This window comes from Melospiza georgiana, chromosome 9 (genome assembly GCF_028018845.1).
Source record: "Melospiza georgiana isolate bMelGeo1 chromosome 9, bMelGeo1.pri, whole genome shotgun sequence".
Taxonomy (NCBI): domain Eukaryota; kingdom Metazoa; phylum Chordata; class Aves; order Passeriformes; family Passerellidae; genus Melospiza; species Melospiza georgiana.
Genome location: NC_080438.1, coordinates 13,489,769 through 13,513,497, shown reverse-complemented (window position 1 = coordinate 13,513,497; position 23,729 = coordinate 13,489,769). Strand labels below are relative to the sequence as shown.

At 37.5% G+C, this 23,729-nt stretch overlaps 1 protein-coding gene across 1 annotated transcript in view; it reads left to right on the top strand.

Annotated features, from left to right (window-relative positions):
• PLPPR4 (phospholipid phosphatase related 4) overlaps positions 1 to 22,969 on the top strand; it is a 30,965-nt gene extending 7,996 nt beyond the window's left edge. Inside the window, exons 2-7 of the mRNA XM_058029792.1 lie at positions 5,119 to 5,304; positions 9,558 to 9,687; positions 11,368 to 11,563; positions 14,693 to 14,750; positions 16,008 to 16,181; positions 18,162 to 22,969. Of these exons, the coding sequence (XP_057885775.1) occupies positions 5,119 to 5,304; positions 9,558 to 9,687; positions 11,368 to 11,563; positions 14,693 to 14,750; positions 16,008 to 16,181; positions 18,162 to 19,499 (2,082 nt within the window). The 3' untranslated portion in view covers positions 19,500 to 22,969. The remainder of the gene's footprint in view (positions 1 to 5,118; positions 5,305 to 9,557; positions 9,688 to 11,367; positions 11,564 to 14,692; positions 14,751 to 16,007; positions 16,182 to 18,161) is intronic.
• Positions 22,970 to 23,729: the final 760 nt, after the last annotated feature.

Below are 23,729 nucleotides of genomic sequence, written 5' to 3'. Positions count from 1 at the left end.
TCTCAAAAATGAGAAAATGACAGAATTTGGCTGATGCCATTTCTTAATACTGACCTATTCTGGAAGGTATTCAATCACAGTAATGAGCTCAGTATTCATCCCTGTCAGGATAAGAGAAACCTCTATCCTCTTTCCATTCTCTGCTCCTGTCCATTGTGAATCTTGCAGCAAGGTACCACAGGACAGCAGCCAGGGTGGCTGAAAGCTGCAGGAGTTGGCTAAGGAACACCTTGTCTCCTCCAACCCACTACAGCCCTCTTTCTTGTCTCATCCATCTGTTGTGCCTTGTCATTTAGACCATGAATTCCTTGGCACAAGGATCGACATTTATGATAAATTTAATAGAACCATCCACAATGCACAGCCTTGTCATGGGAACTAAACATAGTTATTAATTAGACCATCTTTCTCTGAAAGACTTGGCTGATATTTTTTCCTGCTGGGAAACCAGGGGCATTTGTTTATTATCTCTTTGAGGCAATCCTGTTTATTTACTTGATTGCTTGCAAAGATTTCCAATTCCCAGAAAACAAGAGAAACATCAAGAGGCAGTTCCCATACTCAGGAGCCTCTTACTTGCTGTGGAAGGGCTGCAGAACAAGCTAAGAATCTGAGAAGTTCCTGGCCATCCAAGTCTAAAAATTATTTACAAGATACAAAATACCAGACAGTGTATCAGGCATTCCATAATCCTTTCTTTCAACAGCTGGTCTAGTCATACCATCTTTAGCTTGCATTGACTCTCTGAAAGCTACATCCATGCTGCTTCTCTCTTTTCTGCCTACCTTTTATACAGGCAACATCACCGTGGGATCTGGGTATGAGTTCATGGTAAAAGAGAACCCCCAGACAGTGCAATTTAGCAAAGCACAAGTCACATAACTGCAACCTACAAAACAAGTTCAGACATCTGAGTACATGACATTCCATAGCTGAATCCTCACGAAGCCATGAATTTTAAGATGCTATTTTCCTGAAGATTTTGTTTTGTTAACAAAAGTACTGATGAATATGAGAGTAAAATATAAAACTAGCAGCATACAATTTTAGAGAATTTATAGAAGCCAGGGATTACCATGTTCTATCCACTCCAATAGGACTTCCCCACTAAGCCTTGACCTTCCACTCTTCATTCAGACTTCTGTGATCTATCATTGTGATAGCTGTCCTGTGGCTCTTGGCCAGAAGGAAGATTTGTTACATGCCCCATCAATTCAGAGAAGTTGTGCTGCTGAATGCTGCTTTGGTTTGTCCTGCACTATGTAATACAGGAAGTTTTCTCTTTACAACATCTCTGGGTATTTGCATCCTTGTTGAACTCTTGGGAACAGAGAACATATTTTCTGATGCTTGGACTATTCCTCACTCAATACAGTAAAAGCTTTTAAAATATTAATAATGTTAATTATTGTTAATAGTAAAGTTCTGGGGTTTAATGAAGGCTTTTAGCTTACAGTTTAAGAAAACAGCAAGGAGGCAAAAGACAGAAAACCTCTTTCTAAAAAATAAATAGACTACAAATCAAACTTTTTCAATAGCTATGCTGATTATCCTTGTGACTTTAAGGCTCTAAGCTGAACAGGGTTTGACCATTTGGGTTAAACTTTAAATTTACAGGTCTAAATTAAAAGCTAAACAGGGATCTTTCTCCATTATCCATCCAAGGAAGTAAGAGTATAAAGACTTATTAGTCAGGATTAGTCAAGAATTGACGTTGGGGGTTTTATTATTCTAATTAGGCACAGGAAAATTCCTATTCCATTTTGTAATTAAAACAATACACATTCTACCACCTAATTATATTTGACATTTCAAGGTGTTGGGCACCGAAGTCTATAATTACAGAAATGCTGCTGCCTTAAGCAGAACACTCCATAAATATTCATATATTAAATAGTCAGTTATACTGTTTAGAAGACTTTAGAAACATATCTTTTCCTTTTTATAAATGTGAGACTTGTAAAAGACATATTTTATATCTGTATTTTTAAAAAGATGGGAAAAAAATGTTCTTTGGGATATGACATACTGTATATAGCAAATTGACTACAGACTTAATCATTAGTATTGTAAGCAGTTATGTCAGAGGTTCATAATCCTTTAAAGTATATATTTTCTTTAGCAGAACAGATAATTACAGTCAGAAATAATACAGGAGTCCTGTACTGAAGTCATAAGACAGTAAAATGCAATTCCCTAAATTCCTTGATTTTTAAATTAATAATAGAGTCACAGCTTACATACAGTACTTTAAAGAAAAAGTTATTCACTACCTTTTATTTTAGTGTTCCACAATAAAATACCACTTCAAATATTGCCTATTTTTGATAGTTGAATACTGCCATTTAAAACAGTTGCCTGTCTAAAAATACTGTGATCCAAGTAGAGTTTGCCTTGTGGCTAATGCATAAAGTATTGTTCAAGGAGAGACTTTCCCTTCCTGATATTGGAGAAATGGAAAAATACTGAAGATGAAACTCTGAATGTAAGGTGTTCCATGAGTGGGCCTGCTCTGTGTTTTTGTTCGGGGAAATTAATCTTTGGGGACATCTTGATAAAAGGGCATAATTTCTCAAAAGAAGGGACAATAGGCATCTGCTTGTTTTAGCCCACTGGAATAAGTTTGTGTCCTGTTTTAGGGTGCTTTGCCCAATGGGACCTGGACCCTTACTAAGTCATTAAGTATGAGTTTCAAATAGTTATTAATAAAGGACGTTGCAAATGTTTCAAGAGTTAACTGTAGTCCAAAAGGGAAGTTGAGAGATCAAATGCTGTGCAGAATTTCAATGTCCTAGCAAGAACAGCACAGAGTTAGTGCAAGCACTCTGCACACCAGGACAGGGTACACTGTGGCAGCCTTTGGGTCCAGAGGCCTCTTATGCCAATCAGCAGAGTCTCTGTGCAGGCAGGTGTTGAGAGAAGGGCACCCAGTTCCACAACAATCTAAATTATTCCCAGTGTGTGAAGATATCAGGGAAGGCCTATTTCATCCTGCACATCTGTGTAATGACTGGAAGCAGGGTAGCCCATGCTGACAGATCATGAATGTTTGCATTATGGTCAATAAGGCTGCATTCAGAACAAAGTGAGGATTATATGTATTTTATATATATATATATATATGTATTGTATAATACATCCTGCTAAAGAACTGGACTTCTTCCTGTGATAGGCAAGAAGCAGAACTTAATTTAGTGACATTGTATGTAATTACTCCATACATATATACATATTTCTGTCAGATTATACAATAGTTATATATTATGTATTCACATCATATGTATGACATATTATGTATGTTATATGCTGCACATAATATGTATGTATGGTATACTATGTAAGTGCAAATGTGGATGTGGTTGGGTGAGTGCAAATATGGACGTGGTTGGGTTATACATATATATATATATATACACATACATACATACATATGCACACTATTTACTGAAGCAAACTTCCTAGATGCCTGATCTTATTCCTGTAATGCTCACAGCACTTAAGAATGCCAATCCATATTTCTTCCCTTTGTACACAATCACAGCCTCTATACTATGTGATATTACAAGGTAATCAAGATGAACACAGATATAATCAGACAAGCAACATTCTTCCATTCACCACCCTCTTCAAATTTTGCTTGTAAACTTTGAAGACAAAACTCACCCTTTTCAAATCAGCAAATCAAAGATAAGCTGTTCTTTTTTAAAAAAACCCTCATATTAAAAGATGTTTCGATTAAATTTAGCTGGTACCCTCCTTCTTTAATCACCCAGAATTACATTTTATGCACAAAGAGCCTGAATTTTATAAGCGCAATGCTTTAAAAACTGAAAATTGCATGTTAATGCAAGAAACCATTGTCCCTCTGCCATGTAGAGCAGATTTTATTCATAATTTTCTCCAAATGCATATGGGTCCCATTTTACCTCTGCTTTCATTTTGCATTGTAGAATGGGATGAATGACAATGATTTTAAACAATCAGTTGTATTTGTAAATTTGAACTGGGCATTGCAAAAATAATATAATTTAAGTATGCTCAAAATTCTTTTAGGATAATTGCTTTTTCTCCTAATCTCAGGTGCTGTTAACCACAGGTACCTTCATTGCAGTACAGACACCAGAAGGACTCCTTGCATCTCAGTGGCAGAGCAGGAAGTTGTTCTAATATTGCCTTGTTCGTGAAGGACTCTGTAAAACAATAAACAAAAAGTGTTTCTGAGTGTTTACTAAGGAGGATGCAGAGAATAATCACATCCTGCTGGTCACCTCTGAATGCCCATCTGCCAGGGCAGCAAGGCTGTTCTCTTTGTTCACTTACAAACCAACAGCTTTAAAATGCCTTTTTGCTATATCTTCTGTTAAATTACTTCCTTCCACAGACATTTAGTGGTTGATCCTGTGCTTTAAGGAGCTCATGGTGACTAGTAGTGAATTTGGGCTCCAAGAAGGGCCAACTCTGCTCTTAAAAAATTAGTGGAAGTAATTGCAAAGGGTTGGATAACTAAATAGCTAGAGGATAAAAGAATTGTGAACTATAGTCATCAAGGTTCTAAACAGACTGAATCTTGCCAAAGTTAATTGCTTTTTTGGTAGAATTGTGAAATAGATGTGCATTATCACATATTTAGATTCTAGGGAAGGACTGGATACTGGTTTTCATTAACTATTACTTTGAAACTTAATGCAAAATGGCTTTGATGTGAAGACTGTCATACATGACAGAGAGTTGCTAAAGGACCAAAAAGGGTGATTGATGAACAGCAGAGTACTGAGGCTCCCACATGGGAGACTGCAGTCCTGATAGTTTCCTAAAAAAAAAAAATTAAATCAAAGTTTTTCTATTAATGATTCATAGATGAAAAGGCTAAATTATATGTGCCAAAGATTGGGCTGGGTGTTTTGACTAGCTTGGTAGACAGCAGGGTTATTGATATCAACTGAACAGTACCATATCTCCAGAGAATTAATTATTTAGAGATAGTAAAAGAGGCATGACAAGGAGCAATGAGCTATAAACAACAAACATCAAAGAGATTTATTAACAGACTATGTTGTCTTTGCAAAAGCATTGCTATTCCATTTCCAAATAGTAATTTGTTGCTTTCTTCTCTTCTAGTTGCCCATACTGGCATCTTCTGTTGTTAGCCTCTATTTTCTTGAACTTACTGATGTCTTCAAGCCAGTTCACTCTGGATTTAATTGCTATGACAAGAGTCTGAGTATGCCATACATTGAACCTACACAAGAATCTGTTCCCTTCTTGATGTTGCTTAGTCTGGTTTTTGCTGGACCATCAATTACGGTAAGTTTGAAGTGCTAATGTCACTTAATAAAGATTTTGAACAGAGTTTCAGTTGGCATAAAGAAAATAACTCCTTTGGTTTCAGTTAGGCTGTAGAGTGTCATGCAGGTTAGTCTCTTTAGGATTTTAAATTCATGTTTCATTCTTCTGTAACAAAAGGAGATACATTCCTTATAACATCCCTGTAGCACTTCATCTACTCTCACTGTCTTGATGGTGGGCTTTAATGTTAAGAAACAGCATCTACAGTTGGATGAAAATTGCTTGAATCATTCTGTTATGCTGTACAAATATTTGAACTTTTACAGACAGGACATCTCCATAATCTCAGATATAGCAAAAATCATCAAAAATGCAAGACTTTTTTTTTTTTTTTTTGAATGCAAGCCTTCCACAGCCCTGAACTTGCTACTTTTGTTAGAACTAGCTTTATTCAGAGAGAAGGTATATCAGTCTTGTCAGTGAACTCAATTACATTTTCCAAAAAAGCACTGAAACACCTCTAAATTATAAGTTAGTCATTAAGAGCAGGCAAAAGTGGGCTGGTTTAATCATTCACCCAAAGGGAGGAGATGATTTCAACAGAACCGAAATATCCTGTCAGAATGAGCAGCTGGGTCAGTATTTTATATAAAAGAAAAGTAGAAATTGTCTTTATATATATAAATTCATTTTGTCTGATTTTAGTAGTTCAGGTAGGAGCCTTATTTCTCACACCACTCCTGTCTGGCAAATGGACAGACAAATTCACCTTGAGTGGGTGATTCTCTGCACCTAAAGAACAGGATCAACCTTTTGAAAGGATCTCTTCTTTCCCCTGACAGCAATGACTATGCATCTCAGTTAGGCACTTCTCGAAGGCCAGCTGCAAATATAACTCTGCTTCTAGCTCCTCTTAATTTCCTTAACTTCAATCAGTTATTTCTTTTTATTATACTATCCAGTTTACAGCTACAAAATCTATAAAATGTGACGCCTGTATAAAAATTGTCAAGTGCTGTTCTCTCTTTGCTTTCCAAAATGTTCTTTCTTTATTTGTCTCTTTTTTTTTTAACTGAACAGTTCTTACTGCATTTGATTTCCGTTGCTTTAGAAACCATTTTTGAAGGATTTTGCACAACCAGCTGGCTAAAAATGGTACATTTAGGAATTGGGAGCTAAGACTCTAAGCAATTCTGGTGCAAATGATTTTTGTACCAAATACTATGATAAAAGCAAAACATTAGTACAGGGGTTTGGCTGGGTATCTTAAGTGTTTCTGCTGAGAACAAACTGGACTTTTCTGAAACACCTATAGAAGAAATGCATCTAGGCTTACTTGGGCCCAAGTAGGTGGGAAAACCTGGCTTTTACTTGAGAGAGTTTCTGCTAAGCCTAGGTAATATCAAACACCTTAAATCAGGATAAAATACCTTTTTAATTATATATTATTTGTTAAGGGCTTTGATTATAATTCAATTCTTTCATCATCGCATGGAATTTTGCAATAGAAAATGTTATTCTTGCTTGAATCGTTCTATCAGCAGTACAGAAAATTAATCAGAAGTATACCATGTGAAGAACTCAAACCCATACTTAAGCATGCCTATAAAAAAGAAAGTTTGATAAAGAAAGTAAATCCCAAAGCTTCTAAGTACAACTGGCTAAAAGCTGCAAGCCTTAGGAAGATGTACTTCTTTTGTGTTGGTTTAAGCATGAATGTGATGCCTGTGTTAGTTAGAGGCTGAGCAGTGACAGTGCAAAATACACAACCTCCTTCAGTTGCACCAAAGGCATTGACTTCTTATTGTTTGATACAATTTTGGAATGAAGGAACTAGGAGACATTTCTGTCCAATCCTTTACTTTTCTTTGGAAACATGGGCCAGTGAAGCTCAGTGTAAATAGATTACAATTGTGCCATTGTCATATTGTAGAGTTTAGCATTTTGTAAGATAGTTTTCATAAGTATTTAAATTGATTACACACTTTATAAAACCTGTAAAATATAGAAAAGAAAGCATGAGCTGTGTGAGGAATTGAGGATCTCCAGTAATGTTGCATATCCTGGCCTCTGTCCACATTTTGGGATTTACTGCAGTATGAGACAGAAGGTCATCAAGACTCAATAAAATACAGGTGTGATTAGCCACATTTTAAATATTATCAAACAGTGTATATACAAGAAAAAAAAGGAAAAAAAAGTGTGCATGGGGAGCAAGACAAGCAAAATTCAGTGTCAATCCCTATTTAAAACCTTATATAAATATTAGAATAGGATTTTTTCTATGTTATTTTTGTTGATATAATACTTTTCCCAAGACTGGAGAACATATATAAATCTATTCACTTTAGAGTAGTTTTTTATACAAAAAAAAAAAAGATCTAACATTTTATGACTTCTTTTCCCAAGCCACTATTACACAAGGCTTGTGTTTGGCTTTGGGGCTTTGCATTTTTGCATTTTTCTCTTTGAGTTTTTTTTCTCATTATTAGGAAGTAGAAAATGCATTTTAAAAGGTCTGTTCTGTAGCCCTGAAGGGTTACAGAAAATAACTACCTGTATTATTGACATAGGTCTTATAGCTTGTGACAGAGATGAAATTTTGTGTATGTATTCAAAAACTGCAGGAGACTTCAGTGTGGAACACCTGACCTGGACATGAAGAAATTACCAAGATAGATATTTTATGTCTGGACCATAGATACACTTGGATTGCAGCATGATTTCAATTTGCTTCAAAGAACTCTGAATCTGATCCTCTGATAGATTTTCTCTCTAGTTACCCATTCAGAAATGTTAGGACCAGTTATTTAATCATATCAGTGAAGGTTCATACTCTTATCAGCCACTGACTAAAAACCTGTTTAGAAGTAACAATGTCATTTCCAACAGAGATCACTAGGACATCAGATCACATTGATTTGGGGAATCAATTCTCAAGGAGAGAAATTCACTGCTGGCAGTTTCACTCCTACTGCCCATTCTGCTCTGGGAGTTTTTTCCTCTGGCAATGCCAGCCTCTGAATTTTCCTTGACATGGGCCTTGTTGTTTTTTTGCTCTATCATACAAGCTAATCCATCTGTCTGGTGTTTTCCCTGTACCAGACCATTCCCTAGAACTTGGCTAAAAACTATTACAGTTTTTCTGAGTTTTAAGTTTGGAATACTACTGGTTTCTCTGGGAAGCTTCAGCAATAACTTGATCAAATATAGACAGATAATAGTGGCCATAGTTCTCAGCTAATTAGAATTCCTTTACCGCTGGTTTTTCCATGTTGTAGGAGAACCTTCACAACTTCGATCTTCCTGGTCAAGAAATTTCAATTTATTAAAACTTAAACTACTAAAGAGTTAGACTAAGCTTTTCCACTTTACCTGCCCTTTCCTAGGGTGGAGGAGTTACTATAGACAAATACCACCAGCAATTACAGCAGATTCAGCATAATTCAGATGCCTTGGCATCTCATTGCATGGATTAGTATTCAATGCAGCTGTGGATAGGCAAAGTGACTGCTTTTGCTGGTGAGAGCTGCCTCATTAATTGTAATATTTCAATCCAACCCTTACTCTGAACTCTTTACAAATCCTGCACAGAATTCAAAATAGTCGCACTACTGAACAAGGAAAACAATAAAATCTGAGGCTGAAAATGTATAAATGTGTCTGGATTTTCCAGCAAGTGACACCATTTTTTATTTATATTCTTCCTTTTAGAAACTCTTGTCTAGGGTTTTGGTCATAATCTTTTTTGCTTGGTCTGTTGCAAGGGACCATAAGGACAGAACTTTTTCTGCTGCTGTGGATCAGGTTAAAACCCAAGCCAAATTAAACAAATACAGAAGAACAAGCTGTCACATAATTAGAAGCTGCTCAGGATTGCTAGGCCTGTGGCCAAGACTGAATGCTAAAACCACTCCAGGAGCACTAAGATATTGCAGTGGCTCTGGATTATTTTAGAGGTGATATTTTATAATTACTGCTTTTTTATTGTGGAAGCATCAAGTTTCAGCTGTACATCAAGGCCTGGATACCACTGAGCACTATATACTGTATGCCATTTGCATTTAATTTCAGGGCCATCTTCTTGTCTGCCCTCATTCAGGCTAAGTTGCATTACTTTATGTTTACATATTGATATAAATCTTTGAAGGTTGAGTGCATGTCAGTGGATGACATTGGTTTTGTTACAGTTATATTACAGCCCTTTAAATTCAATCAGGATCTTCTGAGTAAGTGCTACATTCAATTTAATGGCTCCTTTGTCATTGCAGATAATGATAGGAGAAGGAATTCTCTACTGTTGCCTGTCCAAAAGAAGAAATGGGATTGGAACAGAGGCCAATATTAATGCAGGAGGATGCAACTTCAATTCTTTTCTTAGAAGAGCTGTCAGATTTGTTGGTGGGTTTCAATTGTTACTCCCAAAAAAGAACTTTCCCCATACATTCAGTTTTCACCATGCAGGTTTGCTTCTCTGAAACAGCCTTTCAGAACAGTGCAGAGCTGTCACTAGCACAGATCTTCAGCTAGAAAACACGGGAAGAAACTCAGACTGCAACAGAGCAGCCCCATACTCAGTAATGCAGCATCTACACTTTCCATTTCCCCTTTCCTCTCCTGTAGTATTGTCAGTATTTCTAAAAGAGTAATTTTTTCCTTCCCTGCCCACCTTGAGCTGGCTGCTTTTTAATTATTTCAGTGTATAGCTTCCCCTGCCTGTCTTCAGTGCATCATAAGGATTCAACCCACCTGTCACAGTATTCAGCATGACAGTGAAAACTTGTCAGAAGCTCTCAGTAGGTTTGACATTCTTTTTCTGGAATGTGTTTATCTGCCTCTCAAAAAGGGCTAGAATCTGGCAACTTAAATGATGGAGGAACATGTCAAATTCTTTCATTTTACTTTCATTTAACTTTCATTTATAAAAAACTCCACTTTGAAAGTCAACTGGACTTTGATCCCCTTCTTACAGTTACTTTCCTCTCCCAATGAGTGGCTAAAGAAAAGGTTTCCTCTGTTTCAGAAATCTTTCATTAGAGAAGGCAGCCTAGGCAAAGATGACCAGCAGGACAGCAGACTGAAAACCTGGTAGAACAACTGTTCCCTGCGTTTTGGTAGTCTGGCAAACAGGGAAGTAATGGCAAGTGAGGTTGTGCAATCTATGACCAGTAAAGCTTCATAAGAGCAGCAGTGAGGAAGAAAGCAGAGGCTTTGTGGATTACACCATGAGCAAGGACTGTAAACATACCCCACATCCACTTCTCCTGTTTGGTATCACCAAGGAAACAAAGACACATGAATTTCATCCCAAATTCCCACTCTGATTTTGAAGTTTTTTTCATATTTTAATGGCTTTAACGTTCTTTCAATTTTAGGATGAAAAGTAAATTTATCTCTATGAATAAAAGTAAGGAATTATAGATAAATCTTTAGGAGAAGAGCAGTTGAAAATGTTCAGTAAAGCAATTACATTACTTCAATTCTCTTGTGAATTATTAATCAGTCCGAAGCACTGATCCCTTCTGAAATAGACTTGAATATTTGGATTAGTGACAAGGACACAATACTCAAGAAACATCAGAGATGTGAAGGTAGCCAAAGTTATCATCAGCTGGTGATTCTGTGGTAGCAAAAAGAGAACAGGTCTTCAGAGCAATGATCTAATCGGCAGTTGTCCATACTCCTAGAAACCTCTCTTCCAGTGGGAAACTCCAAGGACTGGATAAGCACATATGCTCTCCTCAAATAGTTGGCTACTCTTTCGTTAATTCAGAAAAATTCTTTCCAAACTGAAGCAGCTCCAGTGTAGCACTCTTTGATGAAAAGATGTTGGAGGACATCAGAACATTAAAACAAAATTTTAAGTATCAACAGGAAGGAAACAAGCATAAACAATTCTAATTTTTATATTCTTTTGCAATAAGCTTTTGTTCTGCATTTAAATTCTCTTATTCTGCATTTAAATTCCCTCAAATCCAATAACAAAAGCCATCAGAGCTCTGTTGAATGTAGTTTATACTATTAATTAACCTAATTAATGCATACAATATAATTAACAAGCTCTGTTGATTTCTTTCCTAGGTGTTCATGTATTTGGTCTTTGTGCAACTGCTCTTGTTACTGATATTATACAGCTATCAACAGGATATCAGGCCCCATATTTCCTGACTGTTTGCAAGCCAAACTATACATCCTTAAACGTATCTTGCTCAGAGAATTCATATGTTGTGGAAGATATTTGCTCAGGAGCTGATCTCAATATTATCAACGCTGGAAGGTTGGTTCTATTCTTCAGTGTATACATTTTAAAGTATTCATTTTATTTTCTGTCCCAGTTTCAAGATTTTTTTTCTATCTAGTTAAAGTCTCTGATTTAAAGGTGAATGCATAAAGGCCTTTTACTGATGTTCAATTTTCTCCATGAAGTTATTTGCCTAGCAGTGGGCTTTGGAAGACCTTGTCAGGTTCCAAAGCACATTCATAAGCAGCTGTTCTGCCCCCTCAGAGGAGGCAATTTCCTATAAATTTGTCACTCGGTATAGCTTCTACTGCTTTTGAAGTGGTATAAGAACAAAGTTCCCTGTAACAGGCAGGGGAAGAAGTCTCCCAAGTGTTTGGTCTGAGACCTCTGTATAACACACATTACAGCTTGGGTGTTTGGGAGTTGTTGGATAAGTTTGTTTTCTCTTTCTCTAATTATTTTTTTATAAATGGCATTGAAAAAATATCTTTTTTTAAAGGAAATACCACAATAATACAAAGCTGTGTGTTCCCAAACCAATCTTTTCTTGCATGGTATTTCTAACTGTTTTTTTCTCGCTTTCCCCATAACCATTTCCTGATACTGGGATATTGCCAGTGAAGCCTGATGCTTGCAAGCAGTGTCTTGCAACTGCATGGTGTCCCAGGGAAATCAGGACATGATTACATAGGAGCAGGCAGAAAAATTGTCACAATTACATCTCATTCATTTCATTATCTCAAATATGATGTCTACTGCTTTGAATTGACTGCCTGTAACAACATTCCAAAATCACCAATCACTCCTAAGTTTAAATACCATCACTTCTAAGAAACCAGTGAAATTAGTTGAAACATATTAAGACTAAGCAATCCAGTTTTGGGTGATTCTGTTTCCCTAGAAAAACAAGCATGTATTGATATCTCAAAGTTATTCCCATCATAGAGGATACATTTGGCTATCTCTAATGTTCTGGCACCACCCACAATTTCTCCTTAATTCAATTTTATTGCATTTTTTCTTTATTATTTTGTTATTTCCTTATGCCAGTCTCAACTTTACCAGAGCAAGTGCTACTGGTTCTTCCATAGCACTTGCTACTTCCTTCAGTCACCTATGTAGAAACTATGGTATAACTTCTACAATACAGGAGGCTAATTTGACTTCAATAATTTCAGTATGGAAGGAACTTGTTCTGAGTTTGCTAATGGCCTTCATTTTTGATTTGTACTTCCCAAAAACTTTGGCTCCAGAAATTTGCCTCTGGACTGCTGTATGAAAAACATAGAGAGCAGCACATAATTATCTAACTGATTACATCAAATCATTTTTCTGCAACATCCCAAAATATCCAATGGTTTCTTTTGTCCATCTTTTCCTCTATTATCTTCACAGAGCCTTTTCAATCACTTTTGTTCAGCTCTCTAGTGAGGTCTCTGTCCTCTGTCATCTCTGATGTTCTGACTCAGTGCAACTCTCTCTCTCAGTAGGACTCTCATTGTTGTTCCCCCACTACACATCCCCATGCATGAGCATTTAGAGTGATACATTGTTATCCAAGTTCAGGACATGTTTTCTTTGAGACCTTTGTTCACCTTTTCAATAAAAAAAGGCTACATATTTTTAGCTGGAGTTATTTTAATTTGAGCTTAAAAGATAACAAATAGAGGAACAAAAGCAGTGACACCATTAGAGAGTACTGAGAGTGCATTTAGTCTGTTTGCCCTGAAAGCATGTGAATAGAAAAGAGAATAAAGAGAAAATTGACTGTGCCATTGTGACACACCTTATATACTATTAAAATGCCATCAAATTAAGGTTAAGTGCTAGAACAGTTCATAGGACTCAAATATACACATTAGCTCCACAGAGACGCTAAATAGATTTCTATTTCATTAAAGCCTGCAAAGGTAAAGGAGTTGATTAGCTATTATAAACATTTACCTTATTTTTTTTTCATGTCTTTATTCCCCAGTCCTCAAACCTGAGCTTGTTCTGCAGCAGCACTGTTTGTGAAAGATTTGTTCAGGGACTTTAAAAATAAAATAAAATGAAGAGAATTTATGTCTGTCTTTAGAAATGCAAAAGGAGCCATTCAGATTTCATCTTGGCCAGAGTCATGAATCTGCTGGGGCCATAGGCTCAAATTCAGGTCAGCAGAGTGGCGTTCACACTGAACTACATGCACATTTTTAACTGCCAATTAATTATGTAGAACAGACAAGGCAAAATGCATAGGAAAGAAATTTAGAAAGCAGACTCTGCTGCTTTGCAGAACAAATGTCTGTCTAAAGTTAAAGAACTGTGTTTCAGTCTCTGCTATTTTAAAATAGCTCACTCAGGAGTTGCTAGGAAATTGACTGTACTGGAGCCCAGTTAGGGTGGCAAGACCCCCATCTGTGAAGCCAAATTATAGTTGAAGTATTTATCCCAAGCTGAGCTTTCTCAGGTGAAAGTTTCTGTTGTGACTACAAGGTAGACATGCTCATCTTCACCAAGACATGCAGCATGTTACATTACATATCTATACCATTATAAAGAGAGAAATCTTCACTGTATCTGACCCATTCCTAGAGTTCAGAGGTCATAGACTTTTTTAGGGCTTCTGTGATCTAGATGTCCACTGCAGAATAGGAATTACTGAATTCAAACCCAGCTTTTTTCTCTCTCTACTATGTAAAAACCTCCTTCGCATTCACATTACTTTTCTTTAGTTGTTTTTAGAGAATTGAAATGGCCCAGTCCACATCATTCAAGTCTCCAGGTATTCACTGGGAGCAGAAGGCCCTCAGCAATATCAAGAGCAGACCTGATATTGTCTACTGTCTCAAGAGTTTGGACATGTTTTCATTTATTCTCTTTCTCTGGTCATCAAGAGGAGGCCCAGTAATTCTTAAAATACCCTCCCTGTTCTGTTGTTCTCCATTAGGTTCTGTCATGATGTAAAGTGCTGATTTTTTTTTTTAATTAACCTATAGACATAGCAAACAAAGATGTAGTTTGCCTCTCTCTGAGAAAAATGTCACCCAATGACAAATGTTACCAACAGATCACATATTGCTTAGGAAGTATAAGATGGCTGTGCTGCTCAGTGGTTTTTTTCAATGAGCACTAGCACTGTGCATTTGAACTGAGAAGTATAATTTGAGTGTCCTTCCTTGGCAGAAAATCATTCCCTTCTCAACATGCCACCTTGGCAGCCTTTGCAGCAGTGTACATTTCGGTGAGTAACCAACTCTGTTCAGTTTCATTTATACAAGACAAAAGTCAGAAAGTAATTTGCTGTATATTGTAAAATTATGTGTTGCCTGGATATCTTAGATGGATGGATGGATGGATGTTTTTATCCTACTAATCTGAAAGCAAAATAAAACTACTAATAAAGCTGATTTTATTGTAGCTATTAAAGAATAAGGAAAAGATTCAACTTCTTCATATTCTTTTTTAAGAAGAAAACAAAAGTGTTGTGTTAAAGTATGTTTGATGCCTCATATTATTCTCATACAAAATGCAGTGTTAATCTGTCTCACAGAGTGATACTTTAACTTACCAGGCAAATTAACTGTTATGTATGCTGCCTTTTCTTTGTTGTGCTGCTTTTAAACTTGAGGCATTAAGGGCAATACGTTGATGTGATGTAGTTTGATTTCACCTCCAGAGATTTGCAGCATGGATGAAATGGCACAATCACTCCCAGAGGCCTTCAAGGTGTTACTGCAAAGAAAGTGAATAAAACCCATCAGTCACTAGCAGAGAATTGTGGGTCATGCTGCAGCAATCACAGATGATTTTGCACTTCCGAGCAGTAACATTTCTTCAGTATGACCCACAATGTCTGTACTATAGACAATTTACTTGAAGTTTAAAAAGTAATTCCATCACCTACCTTGTGCTGTAAAAGTCAGAGGAAAAGAACAGTAATGACCAGTTAATGACATTAGATAATAGTATTCTGCATGTACTGAGAGCTTGTCAGTATTTATTCTGCCCAGAGAAAGACCAGAATTGGGAATAACACTGATGAACCATCTCCACTTAATTTTTGTAACCTCCCTGATATTATGGTCCTCAGTTGAGAAATGGCTCTCTAAAGCATCCGGTGGCAGCTTTTGTTGGAACAGGTTACTGCGTTCATCTGGCACGACATCTGGCTTCTGTATTTCACAAGTGGTGGCTCCTTAGTCACATTTATAGAACATTTAGGTGCTGATTGGGAACAGTACTGAGGCATAAAATACTTATCCTAATTGATGTAAATTAGCAACACTGCCTATGTTTCTGAAAATCTATTCCTTGTGATTTCAGATCTTTCTGCAGAAAGTGAGCAAATTTTAACAGGGCTATAAAGTAAAATTAAATGGATCACTTGTAATATTACTGTGTACTAGTGATCTATATATAAAAGAAACACTAAACATTAGAATCCTCTTAGGTATATTTAAGTTTCTTCAACTGCTTCTTTATTTCTTTCTTTTTCAAGATGTACTTCAATTCTACACTAACGGACTCCTCAAAACTTCTTAAACCACTCTTGGTCTTTGCCTTTATCATCTGTGGAATTATATGTGGCCTGACTCGTATCACCCAGTACAAGAATCATCCAGTTGATGTTTACTGTGGCTTTCTCATAGGAGGAGGAATTGCTCTCTATTTGGTAAATATAATGGTCATGGTTAAGTTTAAAAAAATTAAACTTATAAGGCTGGAATAAGAGTACTGGTTATTTTTATGAAAACTTACCATCATGCTCACATGCCATAAGTATAAATAAAGTCAATATGTGTTGAAAATTATGAATTGGGGATAAAGACTTTAAAAGCAAACAGGAAAAATCAAACAAGTATTTCAATGTAAAGTTCCATAACAGTGCATAAAGTGGAATATAATCATCTGGCATTGTATACAGAAATGGTTCTAACTTTATGGGCTTAAAAATACTTAAAAATACTCATCTCTTCTAATCCACACTTAAAAGCATAACACAAGAAAAATATTTGATTAATTGGTATTTGTTGCTGATCTGAGTTGATATTGACAGTGTCTGCTTTATGATCTCAAAAAATTATTGAATTAGTATGAGCAACTCATCTGAGTGAATTGCTGAATCTGCAGGAAATTAAAAGCAATATTATACACTTGTCATTCTTTGGAGTTCTCAGGGAAACCGTGCAGGGGAAAAAGGATGGTCAAATCAGGTTATTCCTGTGCTTTTCCTTTGTACTGTGTCAAAAGGGATGGAGCACCTTGGAAAGGTCCTGTAAGGAAGCATGTAGGTCATACCTGTCAGTAGGAAGCTCATCAAGCACTTGCTTTTGATTGCTGCTCTCAGTATGTCTCCAGCAGGAATTTGCTGCCCTGGCTGCTCAGAGAGCAACACAGGTGCCTGGGAGCAATCAGAGCTTCTGCTGACACCACTGCTTGAGTGTAGGCAGGTGAACAGAAGAGTCTTAACAGGCAGTGGGATGGTTTTACCCCCAAGAAGTCGATGATGAATTTTACTATAATACTAAAATAAGTTCATTTCCCGACCCCCTTTTTCCTGTGATAACATAAGCTGACATACCTGCAGATGGTCTGCAGGTCTGCAAAGGTGACCAGGGAAAAATGGCTTTCACAGTGGCAGAAGAAACAGCAGTCAGAATAATAACAGAAACCCCATGAGCTACTAAAGTCAGCCTCTATGACTGCACTGTGAGCAGAAAGGCACTCTCTCGAGAATATTATTTCAAATGATTCTCTGTTGTAGATCTACGTAAACGGAGCTGCTGTCCCCAGGTTTGAAATATACAAACAAGTATACTTTATTGTGTGAGATCATAGAGCAGAGAGTATGTTTTCCTGGATACCCAGTGCTCAGTAAATCTGCCCTCAAAACTACACACCAATAGGAGGATGGGGAGGAGAAATAATGTGAAACTACAAATAATTCTGAAAGGAGTATAAAGAATGAGTAACTCAAGTGATTGAGTTAGATATTTGACCCTCTGACAGAATACCCTCAGTGGAGTCTTTTTAAAATGACAGCACTTTACAGTGAGTCTACTGATTAGGAAAATGTTTTAGAAGTAAATCTTATTAAAGTTCTGCACAGCTTGGAAAGCAATTGATTTAAATTTGATAAATTTTTCTATTATGTAGATATTGTATTACATGGTTATTGTGCGGTAAAAAGAATCTGCAGATGGCAGAGATCAACTCAAGCTGTAACAAGATTCAGCAAATCAGGGTAAATGGTAGTATAGTTGTAAAATAGCTTTGCCTAAGAGACTACAAACATCTATTTTACTATTTTTCTAGCAAAACATAATTTCTGTATCTGTATCTGTTGCTTGATAAAAAGAAGAAAGCTTGTGGAGGCTAAATCCTAACCTCAACTATTTATTGCCATTAATAATATGCCCTAGTGAGACTAGTTCACATGTACCTAGAGGTACCAGATTGAGGACAGAGTCTGGGCTAAGGCTATACTAGTGAGGAAATAAACTAGTATGCTTACTTGCATACCTGTCAGTTTAGCCAGAGTAATTATGTCACTGAATTCTATTGAAAAGCTAAAGAATGCAATTACAGTACCTTAAAACATGTCCTTTTTAACTTTCTTAACCGACTGTTGATGCTTCTGTCCAAATATCAGGGCATCTATGCTGTGGGGAACTTCTTACCAAGTGACGAGAATGTGTTTCACCCAAATTTTCACAGAGAACCTCTAAGGTCATTGACAGACCTCAGTCAAGATGCCAACAGAATCCTGCCAGGTAAAAATGGCAGCAGCAGTGATGGCATTGTCTCTCACCGTACAGAAAGTATCCTGAATAGAAATCACAGAGATTCAGGCTCTCTGACCAATCTCAAGAGAGCAAATGCTGATGTAGAAATAATAACACCACGAAGCCCAATGGGAAAGGAGAACATGGTTACTTTCAGCAACACTTTGCCAAGAGTCAACACACCATCCTTGGAAGATCCAGCAAGACGCAATGCAACAATACACGCATCAATGGATTCTGCCCGTTCCAAACAGCTGCTGTCCCAGTGGAAGAACAAGAATGAAAGTCGAAAGTTGTCCCTGCAAGTGATAGAGACTGAATCTGGCCAGTCACCACCAAGGGCTATCGAAATGAGGTCAAGCTCAGAACCCTCCAGAGTGGGTGTAAATGGTGATCATCATGGCCCAACTAGCCAATACCTGAAAATCCAACCTGGCAATGTTCCAGGTTGTAACAACTCAGGTCTTACTGGCGGGCCAAGGGTCTCTATTCAGTCCCGTCCTGGCTCATCCCAGCTAGTACACATTCCTGAAGAGACTCAGGAGAACGTGAACACATCACCCAAAACTAGTTCAGCTAGAGCTAAATGGCTGAAAGCTGCTGAGAAGAGTGTTGCATGCAGGAGCAATAGCCAGCCAAGAATCATGCAAGTAATAGCCATGTCTAAGCAGCAAGGAGTGCTTCAGGGCAGTCCAAAGAGTTCAGAGGGAAGCACAGTGACCTGTACAGGAGCCATCAGATACAAAACCTTGACAGACCATGAGCCAAGTAGCATTGTTAGAGTTGAGGCCCATCCAGAAAATAACAGACCTGTAATTCAGATGCCATCAGAAGGTGAAGGAAGTGGGTCTTGGAAATGGAAAGGTCCTGAAAAAGTCACTCTTCGTCAAACATATGAGCTAAATGATCTTAACAGAGACTCTGAGAGCTGTGACTCCTTAAAAGACAGTTATGGGTCAGGTGACAGGAAAAGAAGCAACATAGATAACACTGAGCATCACCATCATGGAATCACTACAATAAGAGTCACTCCAGTGGAGGGAAGTGAGATTGGCTCAGAGACTCTGTCCATTTCTTCTAGCCGGGACTCAACACTTCGAAGAAAAGGTAACATCATTTTAATCCCTGAGAGAGGGAGCAGTCCAGAGAACACCAGAAACATCTTCTATAAAGGCACATCCCCCACACGAGCGTACAAGGACTGACAGGAGACATATCAGCTGGTCCATGCCTCCACAAAGTAAACATGTCTTGACACAGGTTCTGCTCCCTTTATTTTGAGCTGACATTTACCTTTATGTGCCAAATTATTGACCAGCAGCCCTGCATTGCTGATGTGCAATGGGCACGAGCCTGTGAAAAGCATGTGGTGAGGGGAAAAGCACAATGCCAGAACTAATGTGAAACATTTTCATGCAACTCGTTTCTTCAGATTCAAAACATTTATCTGAGGGTGATGATGTCAATTAAAAGAACGGTCTTAAACACAGACACTGTATTTCCTGAATGTGCCAACTTTTTATTTTATATTTGTGTCCAAAATTGACTGACTTTTTCACAGCAAAGGCTGTATCAGTGGTATATATTCACCTTTGCAGAATTTGCACCAAATCTTTAATACAGAGTGGTGCTGATGATAACTTTACATGTTTTGAAAAATTGCATAATTATTAGACTCTGCAAACATGACATATTGATGTGCAGTTACTTTACAAGTAATATTGCTAATACTATGATGATGCTGGCTGCATTCATTTAGCGTAGGAAATATTTACAGCTTTGTTATAGTGGATCTGTCACATTCAAAGGTTGCAAAGGTTTTGTGTAGTTCTTTAAGATGTCTACTGCAACAAAAAAATGTGTGGGTGACTTTCCATTAGAATGGAATTACTATCTATTTTGAATAGTTTTGCTGCTACTGCTCAACTTTTGTTTAAGAACAGGTGCTACTAATGAAGAGGCTGCTTCTTAGTGGGCTAACTTGTAGAGTTGTTTTAAATTACATTTTTAAGGGGTCTTATCAAGTACTACAAGTGATTCAGATTTTACATTTTTACACTTCTTATTCTGTCCTTCAGCAACCCTTCCATTTTTCTATTAGTTTTTAAACAGATAATGCAGGACACCAATAACTGCAAGATGTGCAAATGTGAAAGGTGAGCCATGAGTAAATAAAAATAGATGGCAACTTTTCCTGACCAGCTTCCAAGGAGACAGGAATTAATATCATAGCTCACACTTAGAAGCAGTCATCCACCTCACTTGCTTAGTATGCCACAAGAACAATCTCAAGTTTCACCCCAATCACCATCACACAGGGGATTTGTGCTTCGCTTTAAAGAATGGAATGCCTTGGTATTGCAGAATCACTGAACAAGTGTTGCATTGTGCCACTACTACAGTTCACGTCCCTTGAGACACCCTCCAGAGCCTTCTTAGCATGGTATTTTTCCTACCACTGCCACTTAAGAATATAAAAGGTCTCTTCACCTGAGAAAACATAAATTATTTTAGTAAACTGAGCTTTGGATATAATGAAAAAACTTGCCTGCTAAAAATCTCCATTGCCAAAAATTGTTGAAAGGATAATCTCTGAAGGGAATAAGCTTGGCATGTCCCAGAATGGGCCTGCTAGAAGAAATGCCTCATTTCATTTGGCTCTGACTTAAACCCTGAAGGAAGCCAGGGGCAGTGCTCACCCACTGCAGCTCTTCATTCTCTCCTAATTCTACCTGAAAGAGAGCTACTCTCAGACACCTGGCAGCTCCCCTGCTAGCTGGGGAAGGGAATGGCTTAGCAGTCCTCTCACTGAAGAAGATCCTCTCACTGAAGAAGATCAGGTCTGTTCTCTGGCTTCGTGAGAGAAGTGTTTTGGTCTAAGGCCTCTTCTCATTTAGGGCATCAGAGAACAAGATACATTCTCTATAGTCAGAACCTGTCTACAGACCCTACCCCACAGAACTCTAAGGAAAAGCCCACCCTACCCCAGGCAAGTAGGAGGTAGAAGGAAGAATCATCCTGTTCAAGAAGATAAACAGCACAACACAAACATAGACCAAAAAAAACCAAAAAAAAAAAAAACCCCAACAACATAAAACCAAACAACAAAACAAAAACCCAAAAAAAAAGACCTCCAAACCAAAACAAAATCCCAAACCCAACCCCAAACCTAAGTAATATCACAAGTATGAGGATGGTGTTTGTGAGTCAATGGAAAGCTTTATGTGTACTTCCCAGTTTTACAGGTGCTCCAGGCTTAGCTGAATGCTTGCTGTCAAGCCAACTGTGCCAAGCTATGCTTCCCTCACCTGCCCATCACCCAGTGCTGTGGAAGAGTGTCAGTCCTTAAGGAAATCACCACACTCTTTCTGTTATTGATACAAGATGACCCCATCACACTTAGGATGATTGGGAGAAATTATTCTGCAGGTTGCATGTAAGAAGCTACCCAGTAGGGTTGCAGCATATTGTGTATGTTAAAGGCACTGTATGTTGAAGACACACTTTAAGGCACATCAGCTGGGAAAAATAATCATAGATACCAGGAGAAAAAGAAAAAAAAAAGTAATTTTTTTAGAAATAGGTTCTCAGATGCTAGTATTTACAAGTCAGGATTTGTTTTTTTCTTTTCAAGAGGATGTATCTTTAGTCCTTGGTATTTAATATGAAATTTTGTACAAGATTCCTAGGAATTAAAAACACTTGGACTGTCATGGACAAAACCCTTTGGCTTTAGTTTAGTCTAGGTACAGGGTAAAGGAGGTAGGATTAGCTTTAAAGGAAAGGGTGAGACACAAACACTGTTGGCCTATCAGTGCAGGGAAATAAGATGCAATCATTTGTTAGTTTGTAAGTGCAGGGGAAAAGAACGTAAGTAGATGAACCTGGAAATAAAGGAAAATTGAAATGGAGAATAATGGCAATAAAGCAAAGATTAGAAAACGGTCCCTCTGGCAATTTAGCTGTTTTGGAAACAGCAGGATTCCTGGTGGGAGTGTTTGTTCTTTATTCCTTGGTTTTAGTCAGATATATATTGGCATATATGTTGCTTTTATTACTCTAAAACTTACTGCACTATTTCAAGTGCAGTGTGATATTTTTCCTAAAGTTTCCTATTTCTTAAGAAAAGATTTTAAAGCTCTTGTGTAATCATTGAAATTATGTTCTATACATAAATATTGATATATTCTTTTTTACTCAAAGTGCCAAAGGCTACTGTTTTTAATAATGGCTTATCAAATTATATTACGTTAGAGAGCAGAAATGTAATAATATATACATTGGAACTCAGACCTCTGCATGTATATTTGATAAGGAGCCTTTTGTAAAATTACTCTTTGTTTACATTCCACTGGTACCTTAATTTAAAATTAATCAAATAAATCGACAGGTGACATCTTCTTAGTGTTCTGATTTTCTTACTTGCTAACAGGCACGATTTTCTTTGTTAGGCTGTGCTTTACTGAGAAAAGAAAATACTTAAAAATAAAATATGTTTTTAAATGAGAATTCTCTATATAAAGTATTGTGTTTAATAAAATGTTATGCCATGTTTTCAAATGGAAAATAATTTGTAAATTGCTATAAATGTATTTTGTTAAATAAGTACAGATCAATGCTACTGTGTGAGTTTATTGTGCTAACATCATGAAATAAAGATAAAATTCCTCATTGATGCTTGTTTATCTCTGTGGTGAAGCAGAGTCTCACTCCCCCCAAATGAATTAATTAACTTTTCATTAGGTATCTCATGATGTGTAAAAGTGGTCATTAGTGAGAAACCTTGAGACCTTGCACAGTGGTAAGAATTTATAAGAAACAGTGTCCAAACAATCATTTCTCTAACCTAAAAATATTTTACAAAAAAAACTCCAAGTGAATTGGGATTTTCAAGCCATGTGAGGATGTGCCTGCTCAATCATTCTGCAGCACCTGTTGCATTGCTAAGCCCCTAATGCCCCTAAGCCACCTTGCTAGTTTTGGGTTGAGCTGCCAGACATGGTGAGGCCAGCCTTGGATTTGTGAATGAGAACAGGGCAGATGTCAGAGGCAAACCTGAGAGGACAGGCTCTCCTCAGTGGAAGAAGTTAGGATGCAGGAGTCAGCAGGTGTCATACACCCTTAGCTGGCAACAATGAAAGCACACTCTGACAAGCAGTCTTACCTAGAAGGCAAACAAGGTAGTGTGGTAAGCACACAGCAAAGACTGTCTGCACGCCTGTCTTGAGACACCCTGAAACAGCAAGAGCAGGGTCCAGGTGCCTGGGGTGGAAGACACAGCTGTAGCTGAGACATGGACTGACATTGCCAATGGCCTAATTAAGGACCACAGGGAGTAGCATGCAATGCATGGCAGCGCAGCAAACTGACTCTGAGAAGCTTTCCCAAGTGAGCCTGGGCCTTTGTGCAAGTTGAAGATGCTATACAAAAGGGAA